A 26223-nucleotide genomic window follows, 5' to 3' on the forward strand; every position below is an offset into this window, starting at 1 on the left:
TCTTGCATAATTTGAAAACCGGTTTAAATGAAAATTAAAGTCTGGAACGTCTCCAACGAAGTTAAGTATTGGAAAAAAAAGATTCCCTAAAAACGAAGTCTAATCTATTTGGTGATCAAATTCAAAAAACAGTTACTGCATTCTCTCAAAAGGACCAAGGTCGAGAATAATCTTCCTGCATCACCCAGCATACAGTCCTGATTTGACACCTTGTGATTTCCCACAATCACAAATTGCTTTGAAAGCTCTTTTCCAGTCCTGAAGAGCTTTCAATATAGTTAAATGCTTTGAAAGACTGCTTTTCATGAAGCGAGGTGTATAAAATGCCAGAGAGAATATTTTGAAAAGATGTAACGTATGCATTTTTTTTTTCTAACTCCTCCGTATCCAAATTTTTTTAGCGACCATGGTAGTCTTATTTTATAATTTGAAAAGTAGTAATATTATAATTACAAATTGTGAAATCAAAAAGACATCAATGACGGTCAAAGTTTTTCTTCATCTTTTATATACGTAACAAATCCATTATTGAAATCTTAAACATAATTCTTTGAGGCTTTCTTGCTACGCTACAATTTCAATTTCTTCAATTCTCTATTCTTGTTTTTAGGACGTAAATTGAACAACTTTGTTTAATCCTCTGGAAATGATCCCAAAACCTTTCACAACTTTTCCATTGATCCCGATTATATTTAGAGTAAAACTCTCTCCTGTTTTGGCATCCCAATTCAACATCGAACCCTTTCCGCATTTATTTTTATCTCACGCAAATTTTACCTTTTACAAATTTTCATAAGCTTCAGTAATCTTAATTCTATTCTGAACGAAACATGAATGAGGCGCTCAAAGGCACAGATGATTCATCCATCTGAAATTCTATTTTTAATGCGTGGCGTTTAAAGTTAAAAGAAATATTATTTCCTCTTGTATTTTATCGCTGCAGTCAAAATTTCAAATGAATATTCAATCTTCACTATTTCTAGACAAGTCAGTTTAACGTTCTCCTTTTTACCAAGAAGCTTGAATCATATACGATTCTGAAACGCTCTCAAAAGTGTACATTTGAATAAAATCTTTTCTTTTTGCAAAAATTTGTGGAGATAATGTTAAATTATCCTTCACAGATGCAGTTCACTATAAATTTTGCAACCAATTTTTCACTCAATTCAATTTAACAAAGACAACTTACTGTTATTATTATTTTTGATTAATTTTAAATAACAGTCGTACTAATCAATGCTTAACCATTGCTTAGTACGAACAAACAGGCATTAGCCATTTTACTTGACAAGTGGAAGCATCAAACTTTTTTAGGTATTAGTAATAAGTACTGAAAAAAAAAACTTAGCTTAAATGTAGCAACAAGTTGACATGATAAATTAATCGAATGTTAATAGCTGAAAACTGAAAATTTGCCTTTTCGGCCCCCGTTGCAGTACAGTCTCGTATGATACCTTGACGGGGACCTCATGCGTTAAAGCACCACTGATTTTAATCTACCAAACCTGTTATTGTTACCCCAATGTGAGTTTTTGGGTGGCTTCGACACGAGTTACTATCGAATTTATTAAACTCTTCTCTTTTTCTCGCTTATTAATAATTATTAGAAAGGGGGACATACTAGATCTTTTAGATTCCTGAAGGGGGCTATCTTCCTCATCACCACCAAGCACCAGCCTCGATTGTCTGTCGCCGCCCGCCAGTCGTCTACCCACGGCGGCACGCATCTCTTCTGAACCGTGCCCGGTCACCAAACCCACTGCAAACCCATGCCACGTCACACTCTAACTACTCTCCCTTGAAAGGGCCACCGACTCCACCCACGACAAAAAAAATAAAAAATCCCGGTTGAAGTTGCATTTTCGTAACGACACAAATTTCTCGTTCTTCCAGAAGAGAAGTTTCACAAGAGCACATCTTTCACCTTCCCGATTCGAACCCGGTAGAAAATACATGGTATAACGTCGCTGGTGCCTTAAAAGCTACTCAGGAATTGAAATTGGCTCTTTGAAGAAGTGAAAATGTCTGGGCGAAAATTTAAACCCAATCCACTGATTGGGAAAAACAATAAAAAAAATACGTTGATGTTATTTTTTGTCAAGCACCGTTCTTAAAGCTTTTTCTAAAAATTCGGCGACAAATTTGTCAAGTAGCGCTGGGATAGCAAAAAAAATCAATTAATACCAATTAGGAGTAATTTTCACCAATTTTCAATTTTTAACGCTGCACTTTTTTACTAGATTTTTTTTTCAAATCGTGTCGATTCTGTTATCCTTTATAAAGAATACTGTACTGCATTTTGTTACAATTATTACTGGTTATTACAAATATTTCACCCTCCAAATTGGGTAAACATGTACAATTTTATGGTTTCTCATTTGTTTTTTATGAGCAGTTAAGAATTGTATTCTATTCTACACACTTAGATAGCATTTGAAAGTTCTATAAAATATGGAAAATAAAATTTTATTTTTGCAGTGATAAAAATTTACGATGACTTATAATTCCCACTAAAAATTTCTTTATAGTGTCTAGACACTATGCAAATTTTTTTCAGACACTGATTTTTTTTTAAGAATTATTACTATCCATTTACTAAACTCTCGCACTGTCAAAGTGTTTGCAAGTTGCCGCACTGCCGTTCTGAGACTAGTAATTTTTAATTTAACGTTAGCACAAAAATTGAGATTTCAAATTTGAACTTAAGTTTAATAAATTCGCTTTTTTTATTCAAAGTATTACTTACACGAAATGGCTGAACAAGAAGAAAATATGAAATGTAAAAGAAAACTGTTAACAGTCAGAGAGAACCAGGGTATTGTTAATTATTGTTGGGAAAGAAGAGAATTAACTTCATTAACATAACCAAACTTTTCTTATTGACGTTTTTATAACTAGATTTTGTGTACAGGCAACTGAAAAGGTATTATGTATCACCATAGATACACTCCAAAAAAAAGTGAAAAATTTTACACTGACAGTGCGGGAGTTTAATGAACCGAAGAATCTAAAGTCACGCGAAACGTCTAAACTACAACAGCTTTGAGTAATTTAATCAAATGTATAATGGCGTCGTAAATTAATCGGATTAATAATTCTAAGCAGAAAAAATTCTAGTTCGAACGTGTTTTCCAACAGACGGAACCCAGATCATAAACTAGTCATAAAATAATTTTAATGTTAACGTCATTGATAAAGAGATTATTAAACTTCCTTGTAAGATATTACAGTTGGTTGCAAAAAAAAAAACGGGAACTGTCAGAATAAAATTGACACATTTTTACAATTTTGTTATAGCGTGAAACCTTCTTACGCGAGATAGGTTAGAATTATGGTCAAAATTCAATGATTTGATAGGTATTGTCAACTAGACGGTTAATTGACAAATGGACAAAACCAAATTTACATTAGGAAAAAATTCCTTTCCCGTTTTTTTCGCAACCAACTGTACGCCGAGGATGACATTTAAAATTGAAACAGATAACAATTACAAAAATGCAACTTCATTACGAACGGAAGACATTCCAATAAAAACATCTTCTAGAAAAAATGGCTAATGAGGTAGGAGTGAGTGGCTTTGTGTCAAGTAAAACAAAACCCACCGTGTAACAACCATTATGTACAAATCGTGGGTCCAAATGTTTGAAGAATATGTATTTAAAAATATTGTAGCAAATTTTTTACTCGGCACATTTAAATCAAATTTTCGTGAGTCACTAAATCCATTTATCTATCCAACAATAAAACAATATCTTTACGACTTGGTGATTATACTACATATTGCCATTAATTTAGCTGTGGGTGACATTGAAAATTGTTTCAAACATTTGAACGCATCACGTAGAAATACAATAAATAAGAGAACAGAAAAGTGGTTAAAATTATGCGAAATGTCCATAAAACAGTAATTATCTGTCACTAATGACTAACAATTTCCTGTCATTGTTTGCTCTGGTGACAATCGCAAAATGCCACATTTCAAACAATCACAATTAATCAAGTTTGAAATTCATTTTGTTTGATGTAGAGGACTTGCTAGAAAATGGAAAAGTTAGTAGAAAACCACCGTTTGCATGCAGCCAAAAAAAAAAAAAAAATACATAAATGAGTGAAAACATAAAATGCAAAGACATCGAGACATTCCAAAATAATTGACCACACTGTCCTCCGACATTAACACAACATCATCACTACCTGGACAATGCTCCGACACATCTATGCCTACACCAGGGACACTTTTAAAACCTGCAAACAAACATGATGGCATGCAGGGACAAGTCCGAAAACCAAAAGGATAGCAAAAGGTTGATGGTGCTTACGCTTGGGGGGTGCGTCATTTCTTACCGATATCGGCTCTGCTGGGACACACGAAGACGACCATCAGGAAGAGGAAGGTGCCCACGACGAAGACGATCACCATGAGGAAGAAGTAGCCGTCGAAGCCGGCGATCTTGAAGGGTTGGGGCGGAGGCGGCTGCGGGGGCGGTACTGGACAGCTGGCCTCGCAGTCGACGCAACTGCACGCCGCCGATTTTGCCTGAAAAAAAATTAACGAACCGTGCAAAAAATAGAAAATAACGAGCAGTGTCAGATAAAAATGCGATTACCGTGAAGAGTCGATTCAAGGTTATGCAGCGACGAATTTACACTTTCAAATAACAACAAGATTGATACAAATTTGTTATTGAAATCGTATTTTACAAAAACTGATCCATAATGTTGATTTTGGATAATTTAAAATTCAAATGGAGGAATAAAAAGCGGACAGACCAGAAATAAAAAAGACTACAATTAATGATTTTTTTATACTAGATGTAAGGGGAAAATAGTTATTTATTTAACGAGTTCGTGTGTAAATTGGGCTTTTTATTATATGAGTGGGCCAGATTAAAACGCAAGTGAAACGAGCGTTTTAAAGGCCCACGATTGCCAGTTTTTACGAAAACTTGGACTACAATCATTTAGAATAACCCTGTACGTTTACTGTTGTGACAATTTTTTGGCGCAGTATATTTCATATTCATTTTTTTTTACTCGTGGTGCAGTTGTAACCCGAAGGCGAAGCCCGAGGGTCCTACAAAGCACCGACGGCAACAATCATGCACTCCCGACGTGCAGATACTATTTTTAACGAGCCAAAAATTTTAATTGAAAAAAGCCGACAAGTTAAAAATTATTTTTAACTGTCAACATGACACTTAAACATAAACTAACAGTTAATAGTATATTATACGCCAAGGTAGAAAAGACATTTTTTTAAGCCGAGAAGCGAAGCTTCGAGGGGAATAAAGAAGCGAGGCTTAAAATTGTCTTCTCTAGCGTGGTTTATATACTATTTTTTTCACTACTAGATCCGTTAAAACCCTTTCTAATAATAATTATTAATTAAATTTGTTTGTCCGATGCGACGATCCGAGTTCTCATTTTTCAACGGTTGCTATGAAAATTGAAAATCGTCTGTCTACGTTAACCAATAAAATCAAAGAAAATCTTTCGTTGCTAGATGACGGCTGTTCATTATTGACCTTGGTTAATAATGAAAATTATTATTAACCAAGGGAGAGAAATTCTACTTCTGGGGTCGGTTCGAGAGTCAATAATGACGCCTTCTGAGACTAGTAGTGAAAAAAAATAATTTACAAATGTTCGGCTTTTTTCAATTAAAATCGTTGGGTCGTGCAAAAAATAGTATAAGCACCTCAGGAATGTATGATTTTTACCCTCAGTGCTTTGTAGAACCCTCGGGCTACAAACGCACCTCGGATAAAAATCATGCACTTCAATCCCTAGGTGCATAATCCACTATTTTTTAACTCCTAATTAAATATTGAACTGCTTCGAGATATAATGTAATCTCTTAACCCGAGATCAAGGTCAACCAAGGAATTTTTAAAGCAAGAAAGAATAATCGCTGAAGCAGAACGTGCTATCAAAATGGCCAGTTTTGCTAATTTTATGAGTTTCTCCACACTGGTTACAACTTTTTGATAAAACTGATATAAATGACGTGCCCAAGATGCGAAGTGTTATCAAAGTGTATTCGAAACGGGTATAATAGATTATCTGGCGTAAGATTTCGAGGAAATAGAAAGTGAACGTGTACAGTCGTAGATAATAATGTAAATAAAAATTAAAAAGACGTTTGTTTAATTCTTTTCGGTTTCTCTAACCGTAAAACACACCTTTACCTTTCAATTGAAATATCTAGGGGAGTGCGGTAGCAGTCACGGTTAATTTACTCTTTTTACAGTTATGTACTTTAAAATTAAAGTATTCATACGTTACTTTAATTTAGTGTAAAAACACATTTACATGTTGTATTAAAATAAAATATTTGGTCAGCCGAGAAGACTAATACAAATGTCCTACGGAAGGTATTTTTACAGCGCTTTAACTAATTTAACGAGGCGAAGCCGAGTGCCTGAAACCTAACTTTCACCCTGTGAAATACCTCTACAGCACTCAACGTAAAAAACTAGTCTTGGACAAGTCTAGTTTCTGTTTTAATACAATAACGCTAAAAAATCTGTTACTTATTATTTCATTTAATCTTTGATTTTAAACATTCCAACCGCACTACAACGTCAACAAGTGTTTAACATTTTCATTCCTTTTTGTTCTTCTACCACTACAATAGCATTGAATTCTAAAGCTGGATTGTTACAAGTGCGTACGTGGGCATTACTCTATTTATAGAATGTACATGACGACTGGTAAATATTCTATGTCCGAATACGCAATGGACAACAGTTTTAAAAAGCTTTAGGTATGTCGCTTTGGACAAATGTTTTAAAAAAATGACTTTATAAGTGCATAAAGTACTGATAATATACATACATACAACAACCGTCAAGGTAAAAGCAAATAACTGTTTTTTAAAATAGGGCAAGCACACTTGAAACAAAAATAAAATCATTAACTACAAAAAATGGACCGAGTTAATGAACGACGCCGACATAATAAAAGTTAGCGATTACGGTATGTACTTTGATCTAGTTAAAAAAATTTACATTTTAACTTATCGAAATTATACATATTCAAAATTACAAAAAAATATATAGGTACTTATATCGTAGTTTTTTTTTTTCATAAATTATGTAAAAAAAAACCTGCATGTACAAATAATGTTGTTTTGAATCATCGTTTACTTCTGAACACAATCTGACAGTCACATCCGGCCTAAATGCTGCACCTTCGAGAATCCGATGACTCAAAACCGATATCTACACTAGAAAAATGTATTGGTTCGTTTTACGGGGAACAATACAAAACCAGTTTTTATCGATTACGATGAATTATAGAAAAAAGAAACACTTGCGACTTTGAAACAAAATCCACATTTACGATAACATTTTACCGATAACAAAACATGTTTAATTTTTTTCAACTCCATTTCTACGTTGTTTGTAATCTGTGACGAACAAAATACCACCTGGATACATACACGACAAAAATCGAAAAAACAAATCAGTACTTCGTGTTTCGTTTAAATCGGTCGTATTCGAGAAATGCAAAGAACTCAACTTGTAACATTTACGGTTAACCTCTTTTATATCGATTGACCCATATTATGATTGGCGGCATTACAGAATTTTTTATTTATTACTTTGACAATAATTATGTTTACGACGTGGTACGTGGCACATCTGCGCTAATTCGATTTCAACAGGTTTTACAAAGGCCAAAAAACCAATCATTTTCCTATAAAATAAACTGTAGAAAATTATGAATTCAAAAGCTTCCCAAAGGCGAGCACCCTTCTAGTACTTTCATTGTACAGTTGCGGCCGTTGAAATCTCAGACAGGAAAGATTTAAACACTCTGTATAAATTCCGAAATTTGATTAGCGCAAACAGGATTTTCATCAAGGATTATAAAGTCAGTGTCAGAATTGCGCGTAACTTTTGAAATGCCGCAATAATCTGATTTGCAAAAATTTGTTTGACTGAGGGACGGTGTGAGTATAAGAGCCATTGCGAGAGAAATTAATGTGGATAATGTTTGAGTGACATTTTGAGAAACGTCACTTTCAATACCATTTACAAAGCCAAAAGTTTGGCGTTGTCAAAGTGTCTGAGTTTTCAACGGCCGCAACTGTACTTTCTGTTTTGTACGGTTGGCAGCTTTGATCTAAATTTCACCATCACCGGTGACAAACAACTCAATTTTGTATATTATGTGAGAGTTATTGCATGTTACAATTAGATACGCAAAAAATACTTCTTATCTCGCGGCTGCAAATGATTTCATTTGACGTTTCTGATATTGACACACTTTGACAGCATTTAACCTCAATTTGATTTTCCCCCAAAACACTGTAAAATTAACAGTAGAAGGTGGTAATGACCCCAAGGATGCATTAAAAATACTTAACGAGTGGATTATACGAGTACATCATATAATAAATTAAAGTATTCACTCTGTACATTTAAAGCTCCGTCGTTATTTTTACTATGAAAACTTGTCTAATCGTACAAATTTTTCTAGATTTCTTCGTTATCTTATCTACTCCTCGAGCTATTCCAAAAATTACTATTACCCATTAAATCAACTTGAATTTGTTAACAAATTATTTTGGATTTACCGAGTCCATAAAATTTTACAGTTTTATCTAAAATAAACATGTTGTGGGCACGGGTCTGTTTTCATGTTTGCGTTTTACTATTTAACGCAACAGATAGATAATTTCTATTTGCATCCGCCACCGAAATAGACGTATGATGGACAAAATTTTGATTACAACTAGCAGAACGGACGATTTATTTTTGTTTGGAAAAACGCAAATAATACAGTTTTCTTGTTTTGACGACCCAGTTCCAAACGCATCACTTTGAAGCTGTCTTTATTGGTAAGAAATATTCCTTCCAGATGAAATCACTCAGCGAAAATAACATCATCACCTTGGCAATGTAAATTTAACTGATTTTATTGTAGCCTACATTATCCACTGTTGGAAAACAAGATGCGAATTCGTCGAGGTCAGAGCTGCAATGTCAGTGTGCGAGGTGCTCGTTAATCATAATTTGCAGATCTATATCGAAAAAAAAAACAGGTCAATATTGATCTCCACCGATTAGAACGAGAGTGAAAACTAACCGCGAAGTCTGACACAAATAATTGTTTATGGAAGATGTGCTAATTTATTGATTACATTCAAGGGGCGACTCATCGTAATTGCAAAATTGCAGACAATCGAATATTGATGTGATGGCTCGTGATGAGGCGATTTGTTTTCCAAAAGCTCGCTCTCGAACTGAATACATATTTGATTTGTGTGTCGAAGAGAAAATTCTTGCCTTTGCATTGCGAAAACTTTTTGGTCAAAATCTAATCTAAAATAAAACCAAGCGCAACTGTCGCTTGTTTCCTGTAGTTGGCGATATAAATCTAACTGCAGTGATAAAATGAGCTCTAGATTTCGCAATCTCTGCTGGAAAACTACCGGGGCTCGGTAAAATGTAAGTCGAGGTCTGTTGGCATCAGGGAGGGTTGGAAGACTCCCTTACTTTTTGCTCCTCGTTAAGAATGTCTAACACGAAAACACACTTCCTGCGCCATTCCCGAGCCCATGAAAAACAATTTACATTGGCCACGTGTGTGTTTTTTTCCTACAACAATTCTGATAGAGTAAACAGACGTTCAAAAAATAATAAGCCGTTAAAAATGCTTGTGTTTTTGTTCCGTTAAAAATAAGTTAAACATTGTTATTATTAGGATTTCTTATCAACCTATCAATTGGATTATTATTTAGGCTCGATGTACCATCTCGAGTACACTCAGCTCAACTTCAAACGTCACAGCATTCAGGTGTAGATTAGATTAACCGAAAAGTAATACACAAGAATGACAATGTACACATAAAATTAAGGAACTTTTATTAACTATTATTTGATCTATCTTTCAATTAATTATTATACGGGGTTATTATAAATGTTTCTAACATCTAGTTGGCATAGTGGCGCACGTAAAGCATAGCGCACAGCCACCCACGATGTTAGAAACATTTATAATAACTCTGTATTACTACTAGTAATAAAAAGGGAAATTAAATTCAAAATTAAATCTACCACTACGCTAAAGATAAAAATGTGGATCCTTAACATCCTTGTAACAACAGAATACAGGTGTATCAAAATAATGATAAAATATCATATACAGGCTATCCCAGAACAGCCTCCCCTGAGAAAAAATGGAGTACATACATATTTGGGTAAATGTGATAATCTGAATTTAAAAAAAAGGCATAGAACTCGATTATCGCTTATCTGAAGCGATAATCGAGAAAAGACATTCTAAACTTGACCAATCAGAGTTGAGCATGGTGGTAGGTTGACCGGAATTTTGCGTTGCGGGAATTCCACATCAGAAAACGTAAACATTCCAAGTAAACTTTTCGCTGATTGTTGCGATATCAATAATTATTTTTGCTGTTTAGCAACCTGTCCGATTTTTTAGTACTCGTAATACCTGAGGGAGAGCTTCTGAGTTTGGTGAAATTGAAAACTTTATAAATCGAGTATGTGAACTACAGGAAATTTTATTTTAGTCATTTTGGAGTTTTTTTTGCTGTCGGCACACGCTGTATTTAAATTCCCTCAATAAGTTAAGCTTTGCCACATTGGTCCAACGTTTCGAATAAATTTCACTTTACTTTTGGGACTCATACATTTTCAATGGAACTCAGATCTGATGATTTATCAAATCAAATCAAATTTCCTTCGTACAGTAAGATTAACAATGGACTAAAGAAACGAATCTCTGGTATATCTAGTAAGACGAAAAGATATTGGAGACGACTTATGCAGGTCTTTATAACGTACTAATACTTTTATGAGGGTTGGAACGATGGGGACAGCCCATTGCTGTCGGGCGTCATAAATTACTCAAATAATTGAAGGTTCTGAAATGGGCCGTATTTTAACATTTCTTGCTGGGGGTCTTCAACGCATTTGTGCTCTACAATTTTTTGCGAAATTATAAAAAATAGGTCGCACCGATCAAGATTGTCATAAATGTCATTTTTGACAATAATAATAATTTAAACCGGACCCAGTCCACTTTTAAATTGAAGGATGTTCTACCTGCGTTGTGGCGCTCGTGCAAAAATGCGATTTCAGATTCTTTACACATTACAAAATTTCGAGTAAGAACCATCAAGCCGCAAACGTTCGGAAGATGCCGAAGCGACCGAACTCCTGTATTATTGACATTTTTACGGACATGCCACAAAGCATTGTAAGGGGCAATTGGCTTATTTTATAACGAATTTCCAATATCTTGAGCTCCTACTATATCTTCTGCTTAGCAGAGAAAATACTGTTTTCTCTCATGATAAAACTGACGAAAACTTTTTAAAGGAAAAAATATTATTCTGGTGGTATTTTTCGATTTATGATGTTCTTGTAAGTTTTAATTTTGTCTTTAAAACCCAATATTATTACAGATGTGTTCAAAATTAGAGAACCATCATTTTGTCGGTTTATAAAGTGGCAAAAATAATTCTGAGCCTTGTTTTACAACACATTCATAAAAGTGAATTTATTCTAACAAATCTGTAATAATAAACTAGCACTGTTGGCTTTTGAGCATTTGTGGTACCGTTCAAAAATATTCTTTTGCTTTCTGGCAATAGCCAAAGTAGGATTTATTATAAGTAGACTAAAGTCACTTTGCAAAACTCGATACATATTTAAATTTAAAATAAGTGACTACAGATTTGCTACGTCAAAAAACATATTTACAAATCTTTACGTTAAAAAATTATGTAGCCCTTTCTGATTATACCGGGTGGGGCATCGTATACGCGCACGCGAGAAATCGCGACTTCTAATTACATAAAATTTGCGAAATTTTATATACCTGACTAATTATTGATAAGGTATATTTGAGAATTTTAAAAAAAAATTTTGTTAATAAATAAGGCCGTAACAGTTTTATTAGTTTTCTGAAATTAACTGTTAATTTACCTATAAAGTTTTTACACTAAATGAATCTGTATCTGCTACCCCATCAAACCCTGGTGGCACAATTACAAATTGTGACTTGGTTAGCTAAATAATTCGCTTTTTTATTTAAACGTAAACCAGACGGGTGATTTACGGCACAATGGTATAATTTCCCAACAAAGGTATAGCCGACCGTTTTAAACCTTTTTGCCATAAAATTGACAGTTTCCATTGTCACCTAAATTTACGACAGCACAAGTAGCAGGTCATAAATAAAAATGATTTTGAAAGTTGAAATGTAAAACTGCGTTTAATTCAAAATATAATTGGTATTTTTTTCCGTAGATTTCGTAAATAATTATAGGAAGTGAATCTGGATAGGTTAGTATAAAAATCAGAATTTGACTTTTTGGTTGAAATTTACATTTTAATTTCTTTTTTGGCTTTGTTTGTAGGTGAAAAATTATCAAAACATTATTAAATGTACCTTACCAATAGCCAGGTAAGTGTGGAAAATTTCGACAATTTTATTTAATTAGAAGTCGCGATTTCTCGCGTGCGCGCATACGATGCCCCACCCGGTATACGCCTTTGACGTTAGCAACTGTTAGCTGTGTGTACATTTAAAGAAACAGTATTGATTTTTCATTCTTGTAGAAGACGGTCGATTAACGACTAATGATGCAATTTAGAAATACATATGTATGTATGTATTACAATTCGCTCTCACTCTTTGTCAATTTTCTGACTCGGACTCTTTGAAAATCGAATTTAAATTTTTATCGCAAATTTACCGAAACTGGTCAATATGACATTCGAAGTCCACACAAAAACAGACCTTTTGCGTCACTTCCAAACCCATAAAAAAAGCAAACAATTTACATTGTCCACATCTTTTTTTTTTGGTTTTCCAGCACCGAGTAAACGTTCAATAAATACGACATTTAACTTGTATTTACGTTGGAAAAAACGATAAAAACGACCATCAATCCGGTGTCTTATTACCCAGCAAAATAAAACACAAGAGAACTTACGTCGAACGCTTTGTTGCACGGTGTGACTTTTGGATCCAGCGGATTGAACACTTGTCCGTTCTTATCTACGGGTCCGGAGGAATTCAGGTAGTTGATCTGGAAAGGCACGAAGGGATTGGTCGGTCCGGCGGTGCCCATGAAGTTGAACCACCTCATCGCCGAGCACTTGCTAGCCCCCCAGGGCCCGCACATCAGATCCATCGCCAACTGTCCGCTCGAGGGGACGCTGATCTGCTTGCAGGAGTCGTACGTCCCGTTCAGGTAGTCGTTGGTGATGTACAAGTCGATGGCGGTGATGTACTCTTGTCCTTTGCTGTTGTTCTTCGTCTCCACGATGTCCATGAAGTTCGTCTGGTCAACGCCGCAGGTCAAGTCGCACAGGTGCCTGGCCAGATTCATCATGCACGACGGACACCTCTTGAGGAAGTTCGCCGCCAGCTGAATGCTCTTGGCGAAGGTAGCGACCTGGGCGGCGTCGCAACACGCCGCCAGCGACTGACCGGGGGCCGGCACGAGATGGGGGCACCATTTCGAGAGGCTGTCGAGGGCGGTGGTGTTTGTTAGGATTTTGGCGGGGCCGTCGTAGGGACAATACTGCGTCAGTCCGGTTGGTGTGACGTTGCATTCACCGTACCAAACGCAGTGGGCTTCTGTGTCCTTTCTGCTAGTCGATGCGTTATTTTGAGCGGTGGAGATCTGCAAGAAAAAACAATGAAAGCTGATAATTAGTGACGTGGAGTGTAGATTTTTACGTCACTCCTGAGGAATTTGGGATGACGACGTTAATTGCCGCTCATACTATTTATTTACCGCCGTGCAATGACAGTCGAATTTATAAATAAAACGAGAAAAGTTAAAGCGTTTTAGTTGTAAACACTTTCGGCTAGTCTGTAGCTCTTTATTACAACTACGTTTATTACGGCGATCATGTTCTGGCCCACCAAAAACCCGGTGACACGGCATTCAGGCCAGATTAAGTTCATTAAATCAATAATGCGTAATTAATTAAAAAACAATTGTTCACCAGTTATTTTTAAATTTTGAACCAAGGTGCACAGTAGTAGATAAAAAAAAATATAGTATTTCTTCAATTAGGACTGTTATTATTATAGATACTGCTTTGGAGGGCATATATTCGCCCCGCCTTCATATGTATGTAGCAGAATGTACTTCATCATCAGGTGTTTGATGTTTGCCTTCACAGTCCCCTGACTTAAACCCTATAGAAATTATGCGGACTATTATTTTAATTAATTTAAACTGAGAACTTTGTGCCAACAGAGTTTGTTGTCATTGAGATTAAAATTTAATATAAGTTTTGGTATTGATAAGTGTAAAATGCAATCAATATGTCGCGGTCATTACGAACATTTAGAATATATAACTCAAGAAGGAGAAATCATTAAAAATTTAAATAAAGGAGAATTTTATAAATATTTAGGTATTAATCAATCAAATCATATTCAACACTCAATTATAAAAGAAAATTTAGAAAAGCAATTTTATTTAAGAATTAAATCTATTTTAAAATCAAAATTAAACGGTAATAATTTAATTAAAGCAGTTAATACATATGCTGTTCCATTACTGACCTATTCTTTCGGTGTTATAAAATGGTCCAAAACTAATTTACAGAACATAAACATTAAAACTAGAGTTCTTTTTACCAAATTTAGTAAACACCATCCTAAATCTGCTATTGAAAGATTTAATTTACCACGCGAAAACGGTGGTAGGGGTTTTTCAAATCTAGAAATACTGCTAAAAAATCAAATTGCTTCACTAAAAAATTATTTCCTCAATAGAGCTCGTGATAACACCTTTTTCAATGCTTTGGTTTCAGCCGATAAAGGCTACACACCTTTAAATTTAAGTGATAATATAATTTCAGACATTGTTAAGCCAAATATACCTGACACAATAGCAAATTTAAAACAGAAGTCTTTACATGGGAGATACTTTAAAGAACTGGAACAACCAGAAGTTAATATTCAGGCCTCTCATGCATGGCTTAAGAAATCAAACATTCACCCTGAGACGGAAGGTTTTATATTTGCAATACAAGATCGTGTAATAAATACAAGAAATTATAAAAAACACATATGCGGTTTACAATCGATAATTGATAAATGTAGGATTTGCGGAACTGAAGGGGAAACAATTGAACACATCATTTCTTCTTGCACCGTTTTGGCTCAAAGCGAATATAAAAAACGTCACGATATATTCGCTAAAATTATACACATGAATTTAGCTGTTAAATTCAATTTATTAAAGAATACACAACCACATTATAGTTATACACCAGAAAGTTGTTTGGAAAATGACAGTTACAAGTTATATTTTGATAGAACAATTTTAACTGACATTCATATTAAGCATAACAGACCAGACATTATAATTTTAAATAAACAACAAAAGCAAGCATATCTTTTAGATATAGCTGTTCCAAATTCACATAATATAACACAGACATATAACACAAAAATTAATAAATATTTAGAGCTGTCCGTCGCTATGAGAAATCTTTGGTGTTTAGAAAAAATTTCGATTTTACCACTTGTAATTTCAGCAACGGGAATAGTACCGCAATCTCTTTTTAAAAATTTAAAAATTCTGGATTTAAATAACACATTAATTCAAAAAGGTATATTATTATACTCATGTCACATCGTGAGGAAGTTCCTTAACATTGACACAGAACATAATACACAACAAAGTCAAAATGCGGAGGCGAGACGCCGGTAATTATGTTGATAAGCACTGCACTATTACTTGATAGTAATATCCGTAATAGTGTATGTACTCCGGCAAAATTGCCGTGCCGCCGGGTGGAGGTGGGATAGTACAAATATGTACATTTTATTCCATTTGAACAAATCAAAGTTTTCGATTCTGTTGTGTTTTTCTCCATTTCTGAGGTCGACCATTTTTAAAAACATTTTGTATTTGTTTTTGTCATCTCGAAGCAAAATAAAATTATGAAACCGAAACCGATCTTAACATTAATTAATAATTATTGCCCAGCAATCGTCTAGACAGCTTTTTATCAATCTCTTAATATGTAGTAACAAAATAAAAACAGCAGATATCTGTTGATCGCATTAGCCGCAAAATCACTTTGTACATTACGCATTCATGTGAACAGTTGAAATTCACTGAAGGTAGATTTGAATTAAAATTTAAATAATTATGCCATAAGCGATGATCAGTTTCCGGTGAAACAAGCATTTTGAAATTATAATGTGGACTGTAATAATTTAAAATAGATGAGAACTTCATGAATGAAATATATTTGAATGGTGATTTTGAGTAAAATGTATTAGTGAGCCATTGGTGATGGTAGATAGATCAGTCCAAAAAATTAAAATTTTCCAATTAATGTTACACAAGGATTACCGCAAGGAGTCTCTATTGGTCCACTTTTATTTAGTACATATTTAATATCAGATTTATGTAAAATTAGACGTCACAAGCGGAATGAGTCCACTAGAATGTCAAAAAATTTGAGACAAATCTGCTCATTACTTCCTTCAGCTGTGGTACTTCTAAACTAGAACAACTTCTACGATGTATACATTATATTCTCGACTAGAAGGAGAATATTTACGACTTTCTATAGCTTTTAGGATATAAATAACCCAGAGGTTATGTCACTTTTAATGACTTATATTCAGTTAGTTTACTTTCACTACAACTATTACGTCGAAATTATCATACGTAGTACAGACATATTAGTATTTACCTTATAAAATCAACCATGCTTACAATTTTCAATTGCTAATAAATACATTATTGACGAAGACTTTGTCTTACAATGTCACTGATATTTCCTTTAATAAGGAAGGAATAAGGAAGCTAACACATAAAATGTGCAAAGCAAAAATTGACAAACACTTTGTATTTCTTTTAATAAGGAAGGAATAAGAAAGCTAACTGACGAAATGGGCAAAGCAAATACAAGAACAAGTTGTAAGAAACAGCGAATGAAAATGGTAAACCGTAAGCTTGCCATTCGCGTTTTTATATTCTCCATAGGTTCTCAATGGGGTTAGTCTCTGGGCGTAGAGCAGGTCGTTATGATATTGTATTGACATCGTTAAGAATAAATTGTTGTACGTTGACGTACGCAGATAACCGCATTCCACAACCATCCAGTCATCTCACACGATGTGACAAATATTTTTTTTTCAAAAATTTAAATACACACGAACGAATCTACATTTTAAACCGACCAACTGGTTGAAGCGATTTTCTTGTAAAATAGAACATGCATTGGTGTGCAATGTCCAGTGACATATATGGCACGATTACGCATCATCATCGACCATTGTTGACCTCGTCCTTGAAGTCAACACGCACCATGCACCGTAATCCGGTGACGACCTTTCCCATACTCCGGCGGTCGACATCCAAAGAATCTGATTGGATTAATTCATGGGAGAAGGAAAAAAGTGTCGTCTCACGATGACTTCTATTAACCTTTTCACCTCCGAGGCGATCAATTTTAACTACGTCTGGGACGGATTCTCGTCCATTGAAAAAATCCGACTCGTGGGGGAAAAGTGTGGAAGTGATGGATGTAAATGCGCTTCCTTCGATGCGAAAAGTGGCGATGTGGACTTAAATATAACAGTCTTGGCAAAAACACCACGATTTAATTTTAGATGATTCGTGTTTATTTCTGATGTCAATATTTCGATGTGGCGCTAATTCATCGAGTTTTTCTCCTTCGAAATGTTGTACTAAAGATTTCTCATTGGTGTAAATTTAATTTTTCACATTTATAAACAGGCTGTAAGGTGAACTGTCCACGCAATTTATTCGATTTCTTAAAATCTATCTGAGAATTCTTTGGTCTTGGATAAAAATAAATCGAACCAAATTTGATTTATTTCCAATAACAAAAGTTCTGCATTTCTTTCTAATTTACTTAAATATCTAGTGTTTGGTAATCGTATATTATTACTTACTTTTAGATGTTTTTAAGATGAATCGTGAATTAATCACTTACTAAGCTACTCGAAAAAAAAATCTATTGATTGACAGCCGAGAGGCCTTTAGGTTAATATGCAAAATCTAGATGATAAATTGAAGAAATCGAGAAAAAAATCTCGTTTACAAAGAAAACTGATAAAACTATCTAATCTGCGAATATCTTTTGTGAAAAATTATTATCGAAAAATTCCATCTGACACCTGTTCTGGCCAAACAAAAGAAATGCATCTTCAAAATGTTTCGTTTTTTAAAAGTGTGGTAAAATTTTTTAGATAATGTAAATCAAAGGTAAAGAAAATAAACAAAAAATCTTTTCACATCATCATAATAGAGATAACTTTCCCGATGAGTCAGGTTCAGGGTTCAAAAATCTTATAAACAAACGTCTACTCAGAAAACAACGATAAAAGATATGATAGGAGTACTAAAAAATCAAATATGCGTCTATTGATCCTTCGTTAACTCGTGGAAATATATTTCAAAACAATTTGACAGATTTTTAAAATCTGATAAAAAATTCTCGTTCTAATTTCGAACAGACAAACAAAAACAAGTTGACAAATTTCTCAAAGAAATTTCATTTCTACTTATGTATTATCTTTGCAAATATGATGTCGCGTCCTCGACCAATGGATATATGTACCGTCGATGGACAAATAAAACTGGGACAAAAATGACAGTCACATAAGTCAAAATTTACAAATTTGCATCGTTTAATTACGGCTTTATCACAAGTAGGTTAAGTTTAGTATGACATATTATATAGAGACTGACAAATATATTGACAATTCAATGGTCTGATTTACATTGATTAAATTTTAAGTGTCCCAGTTTTATTTGTCCACCGACCGTACGTAGTTATCTTGACGTCAAAAAGAAAAATGTTGACCGAAAGTAATATCTAGAATCAAGTCTAGAATTCTAGAATTCTAGAATATAACATAATACTTGTTTTTATTGCGCCTCTGCTTTTTGAACGAAGAAAAAAGATCGAAACATTTCATGAAGAATGGAAAACGTTGAATAAAATTGAAAAAAAATACATATTTGTTAGTCCCACTGTCAGAAAAGGAAAGAGACAGAAAGGAGAGAAGCTGCACTCTTGTTTTTTTGGGTGGAGAACAAGTCAAAGGATTTCGTGAAGATGAAATCGAAAAAAAATTGGAAAAAGATAAATTTAGCTCTTCGCACTTTTGCTTTTTGAGTGGAGAACAGGATGAAGGAAACATTCCAAAAATTTTGCAGTCTTGTTTTTTGGATAAAGAGCAAATCTAATGACTTTGTAAAAATGTCATGATCGAAAAATGTTGAAAAATTTTTAAAATACATTTGGACCCACTGGTGTAAAGAAAATAGAAAAAAGGCAAGAAAACTGTCAAAAACACCATTAGGAAGGATATTGATAATAGGAATTCAAAAATATCGCGCTCTTGCTTTTTGACTCAAGAACATAACGAAGGAAACAACCCAAAAATTTTGCGGTCTTCTTCTGTTTGTAATAAACTAGGCAAAAATGAAAAGGGAATTTTTCCTTTTTTGAATTTTTTATAAATACCGTTTAAAATTTGTAATGAAATGTGTTAAAATATATTAGTCTACACATTAAATGTAATGTTTCAAGTACTTGTAACATTTTAAATTTATCTTGTGTTTAAGAATACGTGGGAGGATTGGGGCAATTATTTTGCTTTCCAAGAAAAATTGTGGAATTCCCTATTCATTTTTGTCTAGTTTACATTATCATTGATACCTACAGTTCTTTAATATTTAGTTTTGAGAAAATAAATACTCAAAAAAAAAGTGTTTGTTGCTATTATCATGTCCACCGTATCTATTATCAATTTGAAAATTAATAAATCCAAGACAATTTCCAAAGAAATTGGAAATGCAGAAATGTTACTCTTTATAAAATGGTTCTGAAACAATTTTGGTCTTACTGTTGGTGGACCAACAACAAAATCAACAAAAAATATCTATTTGTTGCAATTTTGTATTCACTGTATTTATCACATATTAAATTGAAAAAATTTCAAACAAATTAAAAGCTGTCCCAAAATTACAATTTACAAAGTTGCTTGGAACAGTTTTTGCCTCCAGTTGTTGGATTAATTTCTTGAAATCTTGTTAATTCTGAAGACGATTCTAGAAAACTAAACATCCTCTGCTACTTTTCAAACAAATCATTTACAACGTCTACTACATTACGACCTACTTTATAATTTATGTGTTCAGTACATAGAGATTAGCTATTTTAAAAATTTCAAGAGAGCGAATTAGAGAAAGGGAGTCATCTGTGAGATCTGATGGTGAGTAGCATAATTTACAAATTTAAAAAAAATCAAATTTTCTCTACAAGCGTTTAAATTTGGGTCGATACAAAAGAAAATTACAAGTTTTCATTTTATATCGTACATCTCGTCGTACATCTGACTGTACAATTCATTCATTCTCATTTTACAATCAGATGAATAAGAAATGATTCAATTTTCAGTCTTATCTGTAAAAATTTACTCAAAACAAATGTTTAGAGGAATAAACCCAGTTTCGATTAACCGAGCAATTCTGTATTTATGTGTAATTTGTCATTTCAATATTTTTGTTCTTTCTTTGTAAAATGTGATTATTAATATTATCATAATCATCATTATCGGTCTCCTTGTCAACATAATTACATAATTATTACTGTTTTTTCCTGCCCCGAAATTGCTCAATGTATAAAACCTGTAAGTATTCAATACTTTTCAACATCCTAGATTTTTTAATTCCCATTCAATAACCGATTATTAAAAACGTATTAAATCAGTTGAGTAACAAGCTAGTTTTAGGGAACCTACAGTATTATTCATCAAAAATATTTTCGGCTGTATTTTGAGTCTACAAACGTTGCCATGATCGAAAATCAAACCTGAACTGTGGTTTCGTTAATAGTCAAATCTGACTCGTTACGCCTTGAACAAAATGTTAAAAAGCTCTTGTTTTCGAACTTTGAGGAGCGAAAAATATTCTAATCAAGCAATTTTCACGTACATTGAACCAGTTGCAAAAAAATTCTGGATTAGTTAATGTACGTGACATTCTACAATTTGTTATACATAATTTAAAACTTGTGCACAAATGTTGGGCAAAAAAAGCTCAGTCTATTTTTACATTTTCCTCGATCGTCTCTATAGATAAGACACAGAGTCGACACCACAATTTGCGCAATTTTTAACGACCAACGTAGATAACATTTTCAATGTTATTGCATGATTTAAATAATATATCGCCACCAAACAAGTTGAAGACTATTGATTGCGGTTATATTTATTCAAATCGAATAAGACCAATTCATTAAATTGGTTAGTCGTTACGAACGAATCGATCTTTCCCGGTGAAAAAAATTACTTTCTGATAAACAAATCGAAGTCGTCTGGACTCTTTCATTCTCCACGTCCTTCGCGATCAACCTGTTAAGATCTGGGTCAAGACGAAATGCCACTCCAAACCAAGGACATTCTCCTAATCGGCGAAACGAAACGAAAGAAAAAGAAGACTCCACGAGTGTCGGTTAATTGAAGTTGTAATTGCGACAGGGCGGGCTCGGAAAATAATGATTACTTGTAATACACGTTGATTGCGATAACAACACAGCCCCCCAGTCCAAATTTCAAGGATGGAGTGTCTGACGCGTAAAAAACAATAGGACTTGACAATCACGGTGGAGAGCGTTCTTGTAGTGGAGTGGCTTCTTGTACTTGTTTACAGACCTTTCGGAAATCCGTATCGACCCAGATACGGCTCAGGTGATTCACAATTGCGTCACAACACAACGGTTGTCACAACCATCAGTGACACTCGTTATCACTTTTTCTTTCCATTTTGAACTTTTCCCCCAACAAGACGGGGCAACTAACGTCGACTTTCTCTTGGAAGTGACAGGTTCTGAAACGCGTGGTCGGTTTCGCCACGACACTTACCCCATTCACTAGACATAGTATCACTAGAAATTCACTTAAAAGTCTTAATAACCTTGAAGGTTCCCTGAAATTAGCCATTTCTCACTGCGCACTGCAATCAACTCTGGGCGTCGGTTTTGACTTAAATTAATTTACAAATACATCACAGCGTGTCACACTTCGGTCGAAGTGATAGCGGGGCTCGACTCTACCAAATCACTGTCTTTGAAACACTGATCGTGTTCGTGCTACGTGCATTACCGCGACGCCATTAATCGACCCATCTTGACGTTTCGCTGACGTAGGGGGACGCAGCGCCCCCTGTACGCGCGCCAAATTCAAATTGTCCATTAATCGAAAATGTAAATAATTACAGATTTATTTGTTTCGGTAAATACAATATTTACATAATGTATGGAAATGGGGAAATGCACATTCTCCTTAATTATATCAAAATTATCCAAAAGAAATCACAAGTCTATGTTAAATGCTCAACATGTAAAACTATTCAATTTGCATCTTTCACATCGTAAAATAACTATCCATAGTTTCATCTTGATCTGATAACAACTTTGACTCTCTAATTCCAAAGAAAAATACACTTAGTAATCAAAATATTTAAATAATAGTAGAAAAAGTTCCTCTTACAATGATTAGAAGTGATGAGTTATTTTTTCAATTAAAACAATTTATTAAGATGAATACTAGGCGTCCAAATCATTGACAAATAGTACTTCTCGGTTCTTGAGTCCGGCCTCTTCGAGAGTCAACACCTTCTCGTTCAAACTCTCTGGTCTGCACTTCAGTATCCTCTTTGGAAAATTTGTTGTTATCTCGAAGGAATCTGGAGAGTTGGGGTGGCAAAACACGAAGTAGAAGACCGCCTGAAACGCACCGGTTAATTCAAAATCGACTCACCAGAGGGCCAACTGTCAAAATCATTTAACCCTTTTCCTACCTCCAGGGAATGTGTCTTGAGGAATCGCCGTTCGATGCGACTCCCGCAGGGCAATTTGAAAACTACGTGCACGGCGTCCGGGTGGTGTGACTCAGGCTCATCGGGCACTCTATCCACAGACTCGATTTTCTCCCTGGCGATGCTCTGTCGGCGCTCCTCTTCGGCCAGCGCTTCCTCCTGCTCTCGCCGTAGCTCGGCCTCCCGGGCCAATCGCTCCTCCTCCTTACGTCGCTCCTTCTCCTGGTCGGCTCGCAGGCTTTCGAGGAAGGCCTCGTCCTGGTGGGCCCGCAGGGACCTGTTCAGACTAGCCTCGTACCGGTCGGCCCTCGTCTGGACCAGGCTGATTTCGAAGTCGCCCACCACGGTGTTTAGTCTCTGGAGGAGAAGGTGGGGCTCGCAGTAGCCCTCCATCCGGCCGACAACCGTCATGCTGTTGTCTCGTAAAACTAGGATGCCCAGGAAGGGGGTGGAGTTCGCTTTCATCATGTTTTGGGCGCGACGGCCTTCGTGAGAACTCTGCGCGCATGCCCAGAAGATGAAGCGCGAGTTGATGTATTGGACCACCTCCGGGTGAGATAAGGTTTCCCTGTGTAATAACGCAAGTGGGATTAAACGCGTCCGTCTATTTTGACGTTTTTAAATATATTTCAAGTTGCACTAGTTTTTACCAACTGTTGCGGTTCAGTCAATCTACCAGGGCAACCATGCCACCTTGCCACCACTTGCATAAATTCTAAGAGTACAAAAAAAAAGTACATGATCGATACAAATCAGTTCATTAAACCCGGAGAAAACTATTGGGAAAATTCAATTCAGTCGTTGCACTTAACAAAAGAAATATAATTTTAATATGTAATGAATTCTTCCTGGAATATAATTTTTTCTCTTCCAAGGAACAACAAAGGAAAAATTATATTTCGTTAATAAAGAATAATAAAAAGAGCAAATAAAAATTTCATTCTATATCTGTACATTATAGTGGCACTAAAATGGTGTCCATAAAAAGTAAGGACGCATAAAACGAATAACCAGTTTCAGTATTCAAGGCAAAAACGTACTACATTTTCAATGTACATAACATTACTTTCAAAACCTTAAAAAATAAAACACTACACGCCAGTGTAGAGATATGGACACTACCGTATAAAAATTTACAAAGAAAATATTATACAGAGTGTCTCAAAATTCGCGAATTCAGAGCGTGGTAGGGAAGGACCCAGTGGAGCTCGAAAAATATTAGAAAAAAAAATCGCTCTTCCTGAAGAAGATATAAGCACTTAATAAACCGTCAAAAATTTAATTTTCTTGTGTCAAAATGTCACCCTTCCACTTCAGTAATAGTTGCAAATTCTTCTCATTCTGTCATTTAGATCTATGGTTTGTTCCAATTATTTCAATAGATGTCAAGTCTGGAAATTGTGATGGCCATATAAAACATTATTCATCAAAAAAATTGTTTGTGGTATTTCAAAAACCATAATATGTATGTGAATCTCATCTTAACAAAAACCTTAGACCAAATGTTTTACCTTGACATATCAGTTATGTAAAATAATGTTATCTAAACTTGTATCACTCTGTAAACATTTTAACATGTCAGGTTTGAGACCTAAAAATACTGATTTGTGTAAGTAACAGTAGGATACTGATGTATGGAGATTCATACATTTTTACAACCTTGACTTTCTACTCTTAATAATTTTAGATAAAACCTTAGTCACTTTATCGAAAGAAGTATTGCTTACTTTAAATAATAGTCATTCAAGGTTATTTCTGACACAGCAAAACCTCCCCATAAATGTGATAAAAACTTTACCTGCAAAATAAATCAGCATCATTATGGTCTTCCTTATGTAAATAAACTAGAAGAAAGCGTAGTTCCCTTTTGGCATCATTGAGAGCCTGTGAGAAAGTTCCTTGATAAAAGACTGGATGGTTGTCTCCATATTTCTCTTGGTACAGCCTAATAAAGCTAAGAACATCATCCAAAGGATCAGTAGCTGAAAAACTAGTTTATACACTCAATCACTACTCAAAAACTGACTCACGTCTTTCAGGCTCGAACCGAATCATTCTCCTACCCAGCTGGAACAGTGCCAGGATAGTGCTATAGCAGATATTGTAGAAGAAATTGAACATGGCTTTGGCGAAGCCCAAGATGCCCCCTCCGCCCCCATCTCGCGGCATCGAGTAGTATATGTGCTGCCCTAGTAAGTCGCTGATTACAGTAGGGGGCCTGCTCTCCGTAGCATATATGGAAGGCCGGCCCTCTCGAATGTTGAGCTGCTCTTGTACGGCCACCTCTAGATTCCACTGGTGTCTTTGTAGGACGTCCCGACATATTGTCATATCATCGATGCCCGTGAGATCCTGCAGTTGTAATACTTTTTCGGTCTGTTCGCTCGTGAGCCCCAAACCAGCGTTGTCACCGAGATAATTCATTTTTCTATCGAAAGCACAGCCTGATCGGGACGAACACCGGTTCTGCACATCAAACACGTTGAATTTGACGATCAGACGATTAGTTACACCGCCACGGTAACAAATAAAACATAAATGCTTGTAATCGTATGCATTACACTATTTTTACAAACGTCACTTTGTCTTGAAAGTTTCCAGCGGGGGCAGGGATTTTGGTGGTTTTGTTCTCGCGGTTGGCAACGCCGAGATATAGCTCGCGCTGTACGAGCGATAAAAAAATTATCTGAACCATAAATCTGCGTTTAACAGCATTAGTAAAAATGTTGTAATCGGATACGATTCAATATTTTTACAATGTCGCTTTATCTTGGACTTTTTATATGAATTGAAAACAGGGATTTTGGTTGTCTCGGTGTTGTTAACAGCACTGGAGACAAAGTTCAATTTGTACTTACAAACAGTAAGTTAGATTATTAACGCAAAATACAGCAAATTTGTGAATTAATAAAAAAAATCTAATTTTTAAATGTAATCCCACGATGCGAAAAAGTTTTATTCCACAAAATAGGTGAAATTTAAGATCAAAGAACTTATTACTTTTTAACGCATATTTAGGGCCGGTTACAGTGGTTACACCAACATGAGTTAAAGTTGACTCAAGTTGCAAAAAACCAATTTGGATTTGCAACAGCAATTTTATGGCATTAGTCGTTTGAAATTACTTTAAAACTGTACTTATATGGAAAATATTCAATTCAAACTATGATTTTCAGGTCCCTTTGTGCGTTTATTTACTTCAAAAATATTGAAAAAATGCTGTTGCAAAAAACCACTTTGCCTTTGCAACAGCACTTTTATGGCATTAGTCATTTGAAATTACTTTAAAACTGTACTTATATGGAAAATATTCAATCCAATCTATGATTTTCTGG

At 34.9% G+C, this 26223-nt stretch overlaps 2 protein-coding genes across 5 annotated transcripts in view; both read right to left on the reverse strand.

Moving 5' to 3' along the window:
* The window catches only part of Npc1a (Niemann-Pick type C-1a), a 33560-nt gene extending 11409 nt beyond the window's left edge, over positions 1-22151 (reverse strand). For 2 of the 4 annotated variants that reach the window (XM_069059365.1, XM_069059366.1), the window contains exons 1-5: positions 21934-22151; positions 12980-13675; positions 4345-4537; positions 4195-4245; positions 1622-1759 (exon numbers count right to left, since the gene is read on the reverse strand). In XM_069059365.1, coding sequence (XP_068915466.1) covers positions 1622-1759; positions 4195-4245; positions 4345-4537; positions 12980-13675; positions 21934-22011 — 1156 coding nt within the window. In that variant the 5' untranslated portion in view covers positions 22012-22151. The remainder of the gene's footprint in view (positions 1-1621; positions 1760-4194; positions 4246-4344; positions 4538-12979; positions 13676-21933) is intronic. The other 2 variants (XM_069059367.1, XM_069059368.1) reach the window with 2 other exon arrangements.
* Positions 22152-22275: 124 nt separating this feature from the next.
* On the reverse strand, positions 22276-25511 carry Faf2 (Fas-associated factor 2). The gene is made up of 4 exons (XM_069059370.1): positions 24919-25511; positions 24687-24870; positions 22871-23456; positions 22276-22796 (listed from the first exon to the last, which is right to left on the reverse strand). Exons 1-4 carry the CDS (start codon positions 25310-25312, stop codon positions 22617-22619), a joined length of 1344 nt encoding a protein of 447 aa, XP_068915471.1. The 5' UTR covers positions 25313-25511; the 3' UTR covers positions 22276-22616.
* Positions 25512-26223: the final 712 nt, after the last annotated feature.

Source organism: Tenebrio molitor, chromosome 9, assembly GCF_963966145.1.
Source record: "Tenebrio molitor chromosome 9, icTenMoli1.1, whole genome shotgun sequence".
Classification (NCBI taxonomy): domain Eukaryota; kingdom Metazoa; phylum Arthropoda; class Insecta; order Coleoptera; family Tenebrionidae; genus Tenebrio; species Tenebrio molitor.

Excerpts from the sequence above, each read along its gene's own strand:
- Faf2 (XM_069059370.1), bottom strand. The coding sequence starts at position 25,312 with ATGAATTATCTCGGTGACAACGCTGGTTTGGGGCTCACGAGCGAACAG. Across the intron at positions 23,457-24,686 it reads GATGCTGATTTATTTTGCAG|GGAAACCTTATCTCACCCGG; the intron begins GTAAAGTTTTTA and ends GTTATTACACAG. Across the intron at positions 22,797-22,870 it reads TCAAGACACATTCCCTGGAG|GCGGTCTTCTACTTCGTGTT; the intron begins GTAGGAAAAGGG and ends GGTGCGTTTCAG.